Source organism: Trachymyrmex cornetzi, unplaced genomic scaffold, assembly GCF_001594075.2.
Source record: "Trachymyrmex cornetzi isolate Tcor2-1 unplaced genomic scaffold, Tcor1.1 scaffold18, whole genome shotgun sequence".
NCBI classification, from domain to species: domain Eukaryota; kingdom Metazoa; phylum Arthropoda; class Insecta; order Hymenoptera; family Formicidae; genus Trachymyrmex; species Trachymyrmex cornetzi.
The window spans coordinates 1,154,901-1,161,427 of NW_017296418.1; the positions used below are offsets into that span (position 1 = coordinate 1,154,901).

At 32.4% G+C, this 6,527-nt stretch overlaps 1 protein-coding gene across 1 annotated transcript in view; it reads left to right on the forward strand.

The window, feature by feature from the left end:
* The first annotated feature begins 2,184 nt into the window (after positions 1-2,184).
* AkhR (Adipokinetic hormone receptor) overlaps positions 2,185-6,527 on the forward strand; it is a 5,696-nt gene continuing 1,353 nt past the window's right edge. Inside the window, exons 1-5 of the mRNA XM_018504713.1 lie at positions 2,185-3,032; positions 4,601-4,808; positions 5,422-5,516; positions 5,629-5,924; positions 6,340-6,480. Coding sequence (XP_018360215.1) covers positions 2,752-3,032; positions 4,601-4,808; positions 5,422-5,516; positions 5,629-5,924; positions 6,340-6,480 — 1,021 coding nt within the window. The 5' untranslated portion in view covers positions 2,185-2,751. The remainder of the gene's footprint in view (positions 3,033-4,600; positions 4,809-5,421; positions 5,517-5,628; positions 5,925-6,339; positions 6,481-6,527) is intronic.

Here is a 6,527-nt window from a genome sequence, read left to right on the forward strand (position 1 = left end):
ATAAATAATACACGATCACAGTGAAAATGTCAATCAGGAATCCAATCATATTTCTTGCCGCGAGTCAAAATGCATTAGGAAGATTATCTCTTCATGCACTGAAGGACGATCATTTTTTGCGGAGCTTTTCAATAAAACCTTGGTAAGAGGTTAAGACAAATATTTGGTCCTAAAAAGAAGTTTAATGAGATTTGATATTGTAAATAATAACGGAGAGCATTTTTTCAATGACTTATAGAAAGATGCGCCTTGTGACATTGATGGTTTGTCAATAATATAATAGTTTCCGACAATAATCAATACTGAGAATCGTTAGCAGCAAATTACTATGAACTACAGGAATTACGGCGTCGTAATTATTGTAAAAATGTTTGTTCCAATTGATAATAAAGATAATCGTAGACTTTACTTCCGTGCGCTTCGGAATAAATATCTTCGAAACGTATGCACAGTAAAAAATTGTGTATTTCTTAAAATTTTGTGTAGAATTTTTAATATATCTGAGTGTTAGTTTAATATATTTGTGATTGTGTTATAACATAATGTGATTATATCATTTGAATATTATGTACTAAATTGATATCTTCACATATCAGTATTTTTTAGTATGAAAATGACAATTTACGAATAAAGGAACAAATAATATAAAAATAATGTATTTTAAAATGAAAATTTTAAGATAAGTAAATAAAATTCATGTTAATTTGACATATAATAAATGTTAATTTTACTAAAAAAATAAATTTTCTTACACACACACACACACACACACACACACACACATACAAATTGTATCATGCTACATTTTTGGTATTAATTTTTTTACATAATATTTGTGTTACATATTCATCTTGTGTTAAATTAACGCAACCAGTGGATCGTTTGAGACATTTGAAATTCAACACAAATTTTCTAACCACGTAGGAAGATTATAGATCGAATCTACAAATCGTATACTAGAATTCAAAGATAATATACTAGAATAAATCGAATCTTTACGTATATCTTTGCAAGAGAAACGATTGTTTTAAAAGAAAATACATTGATTACGAAAGTAAAAATATTTTTGTTCCGCCGAATCTGTAAAGTAGAGTTATGCGGGCGAGTTTTTGGAATCTAAATTTGGTAGGGAAAAAACAGGCAGTAAAATAACACGCAGGTGCAATGAAGTTCGTCGATAAACCAGAATCGATTAGATTTCATCTAAAAGCTAAAAAATATTTTATTGAAACTTTTTGTTATTTATTGATCTTACAAGCAAAAATCAATAAAGCGCCATTAAATTTTCCAAGAAAGTAATTGATTTGTTAACCAGTACAAAATCCATAATCTCTTTAATTGATTAAATTGTTTACCACGATTTTCTTGTTTACCACAAATATCAATAGTTAATAAAGTTGATTGCCTATTAAGCCTATTTCATATTTATAACCATATTTCTTGGATATTTCACTGCTTAGTAAAGTTCCAATTGAAGATCAGTCTTGTTGACGCAATCGGTACATATCATTGACGATAATATTACAGTGAATCATTTTCATAACTGTTAAGCTTGTTTAGTATAATATTCTCACACTAACACGCAGTGGTTCAATTATGTTGATTACCGATACACAAAGTCGAAGATTTCCCGTTCATTTACACAACAGGCTAATTTCCGCATTGCCTTAAAGCTTAAATTATCGTTCTTTTCAAAATAAAATATCGACAACTCGCCGAAGTTTCGATATGTAACTATTTACGTGCGATTGACGTCAAAATGGTTGAAAATGCCGAGACGCTTTTTTTAATACAAATAAGAGAAAGAATCCTATATTTGATCGAAGCGGATTTCGGTGCTTAATAATCGTATACATAAATTTTTAAATATATTTTTTGTTCTACGCTGTTAAATTCATTATGCCAAAGTATACCTACTATTTGAATTATTTTTAATCATTTCTATAGGTCATTACTGCTTCTATTCAATATATTGTCCATTTACAATTTAATTCAAGAAATTCATAAATTGAAGTTGGAAGTATATTACAAATTATGCTTTCTTTAGTGATCCTCGGAATATTGACTATAATAAGGAAATTTATACATATTATATGATTTTTAAATTTATTCAGTGAGTCGTTGAAAAAAAAATCTCAATCATAAACACGTGTAAAATCGCCACAATCATAATCTACGTGCAATTTTATACCCTCATCACGTGGCACTGTTTTTCCTCGGACTCTTCCAGTCGGACTCGATACTTCCACTATACCTTGACCGATTCGAGGTGAGAGACGCGACGCGGTCGGGCCGAGTGCAGTGTCGACATAGTCTCTCGTATCGACGGTTCCGTTTACATGCTTTTGTGGAAATCGCGCTAATTACGTTGAAATCCTTCGCCAATTTCATATCCTACCTAACCGCATTTCTCTCCCCGTGTTGTGAAACCGTAATTGCAAATGTTAAACCGTCCGATCGGCGCATTTTCGCGATGCCCGATATACGACATGTTCAGAAGAAACATTCCGTATTGTCGTGTCGGAGAACAAGCATTGTCACGTTAACGCTACCGGAAATCGGTATGAATATTCAACCGCCACCCGAGTTTCGCATCGCACGCTCGTAACAGACGCGGATCCATACAAAATTCTCTTTTCTTTTCCTCTTTTTTCTCTCTTCTTTTTTTTCCTTCGTCTGGGTGAGGATTATCCGAATGACAGAACGGCGGGTCAAGAGGACCGCGTGCGAAAGGAGTGTCGTCCCGGAGATATGTCACACGATCTGAACTCTTCGTCGTCCTCGGAGCTGCCGCTGGACGACGATGCGAGAGATGAGTATCTCGCCAGGTGGGAAATCGCGGTGCTGACCAGCATATTCCTCATCACGATCATCGGTAATGTCCTGGTCCTGTTGGCTCTTTACGCTCGACGACGTTATCAACGACGAAAGTTCACCAGGATGTACTTTTTTATCATGCACTTAAGCGTGGCCGATTTGTTGACGGGTCTGTTCGATGTTCTGCCACAGCTCGCCTGGGACATAACGTTCAGGTAATCTGCGCAGTCATTTCAATTAACCTTATGACTTTTTTAATGAGTTTTTATTAACCAATAAATTTTCATTTTACGCCGAAGACGGCAATAGCAACGGAAGTCGGGAAGTACGAGCGCATTTGTTTGTCTGTGATGACTACGATGTTAATCATGATAGCCTTTTGATATCGTTTCTTTTATTCATCAGTTATTTTATTTAGTACCGATTGCACCAACATTACTTTGACTTTTAGCAAGACTTAAAACTTTCTCTCTTTTTAAAAACGAGACGAAGAGGGAGAGTTTTAGCTTCGCTTAAAGTCAAAGTAATGTTGGGCCTTAGACGCATAAAAATTGTATTAGTCCTTCACTACAGCTATGAAAGTTACATCTAAGTTCTAAAGTGCTCTGTTTAAAGTACAGAATGAAAGTGAAGGACTCGTTGATGTCGTTGCTGATATAGCCCAGAGTTAAATATCAGAGTAGTATAATATTTTACTCTCTATCTAAAATAATTATCCTATCACTCGAATGTAGATGTTTGAATTACTTGTATAATTCAAATCCAGATATTTGAAAAGCTGCTTTGAGAAATTAGACAAAAAATTAATCGCAGAATGTAACAGAATTTATCGAAATTATTTATCGAAAATTATGTGTGCATAACTTTCACATGTCTGTTATAAATTTAATATGTTTTATAATTACGCGGCAAAAATATTACAAATATAATGTATACTATAAAACTTTAGGAACAAGAAAAATAATCTTAAAATTAAATACTTTTCAATTTTGATAATGGAATATTAATTGATTTACATACTCATACAATAGACAGGTTTTTTCGACTGTAACGATATTTTCCGCTGCGAAAAACATTTTTCAGAGCTAGCAAAAGAAATTGAAATAGATAAATAATGGACTAAATAAATAAATAAAAGAATAATAGAAAAATAAATTTAGTATTCATAGCTTTAAATCGTATATATAGAAAAATATATGATATATATATATATATATACGTAATACTGTATATAATGACGGAAACGAATCAGAAATCTTTCTTGAGTTAAGTTTAATCAGTGTCGCGATTGACAGCGAATAACTATCTTAAAGTTCTGAAATCAGGACAGACTTTAAGAAAAGCAGTATAAGCAGATACACCTTATATTTTCCCCAGCATAATCGTGTATATTGACACTTTGATTGATGTTAGGAAATTATATTTACCCATCAAGATATGATGTATGATAGGATTAATCCAGATTAGAGCTTCTAACATTTTGCTTTTTCACAGCCCAAGAATATTTTATCTGCTATTTTAATTATCAATAACTTATCGTAAAAAAAAGTTTTTCGCAAAAATAAACTTGTTAAAATTTCGATATAATAATCTTGAGAAATAAATAACAATAATAATAATCTATATATATAATAAGAGAATATGTTAATTGATTTTTAAAGTACAAATTTCCAAGTACAATTCTAAGAAATATTCTAAAAATTTAAACTCGCAGAAATCTGTTCTCATCAAATATGGTGATATGAACGATCCGATTAAACAAAATTGACTGTACGGCGGTCAGATTTCAGGGTGGTGCAGTGCTCTGCAAACTGATCAAGTTCGGACAGCCATTCGGCCTGTATCTCAGTTCCTATATCCTGACGGTGACCGCGATAGACAGATATCATGCCATTTGCCATCCCTTTAGTTACTGTAGTGTCACATCTCGAAGATCGAAAATGATGGTGTACGGGGCATGGACGCTCGCCGCTATGCTGTGCGTACCGCAGGTCTGTTGAAAATTTAATTTGCTGTCTCTCCGCTTCCCCGCGAGACGTATCCTACTTGCACGATCCACCTTGCCATGCGCGGAAGGTGGACCAGGTTACTTGAGATATTAATTTTTATCCTATACAGACAGCGGACACAAATCTAATTGTGCTGACACGCTAATTTGCACAGAAAGAAATAGTTTTATTAAAGTATCTAAAAAAATTCAACTAGAACATATCTGCAAATAATTTCGTTGGACTAGCAAAATAATTATATAAAAAATTGAAACATAATAAGTAATGCTGCAAAAAGTTTTAACATTCTAGCAACCGGTTTGAACAATCTACATAATTATTTTGATGTAGAACGAACTTATTTTCAGATTTATATCTAACTATTTAAATTTTTTAATATTTTGACAAAATTGTTTTTCTATGTATCAACATGCTAATTATTTGAGACTTATCGCTTGTAAATGTCAATGTATTTATAAGCGACAAGCATATTTTGTACTTCGCAAATTTCTTGATATTTTTGGTAAACGTATCTTTAGCGTAACCATCGGACAATCGTAAATATCGATGCGTTTCTTATTACAAATTACAAATCTCTTTCATTCAATAATTTTAGATTTTTATATTCTCATACATGGAAATATCGCCTGGCGTTTGGGAGTGTTGGGCCACCTTCTACCTGAAATATGGCGAGAGAGCCTATATTACTTGGTAATATCCATTTATATATTTTTTCATTAAAAAATATCTTATTTTTATAACATATAACATTTAATAACATTAATAGATTTAAGTGTTGTGAGATATCTGAATTCAATTATAGGTACAGTGTTATGCAATTCCTATTACCCTTCATAGTGCTCGTATATACTTACACAAGAATATGTATATCGATATGGAGAAGTAATAAATTATCGGGACTCATTGATCTCAAAAGAAACAACAAAGTCAGTTTTTGTCAGCGAAATCGAGATCCCCTTATCTCCAAAGCAATGATCAACACTGTAAAACAAATGATCGTTGTGGTTACTTTATATATCGTCACCAATACCCCGTTTATCGGATGCGAGCTATGGGCAACATGGGATCCTAAAGCTTCCACCTCGCCATTTTTTACCGGTAAATATCCTATCAAAGAATAGTGATAAATAATAATACAGGGTGGTCCAAAAGTTCGTTTACATTTCAAATGATGATTAAAAAAAAACTGCTTATGTGAGATAAAAAGTTGAAATTTATTATTAAAGTACACAAATCGGGATTTTATTTCTTAAAACATTTAGCAATTTGGAAATTATTATTATTTCAGTCAAGGTATAATTGGTTACAATTCATAACACTTATAATAAAGTTAATTTGTTATTATGTATATCGTCTTAATTTATGTTATTATTATAGATACGTGTTAATATGCAAAAAAAAGATAGCGGGATCATCCGTATTTATTTTTCGGATCTAATGTTTCTGTAATATTTCCTTAAGGTATTAAATTATTTATTAATTCTTATCTCATTGTATGCATCATAACTCGCAGGGGCTGCTTTCACTATTCTAAGTCTCCTAAATAGTCTCACGAGTTGCGTTAATCCTTGGATTTACTTCGCATTTAACAAGGAATTACGTGTGGCGTTGACATGCTTTTTCTGCAGAAAGAAAGATTATTCGTTGACCTACGGTAATTATAATCTTTTAATACTCTCTCTCTCTCTCTCTCTCTCTCTC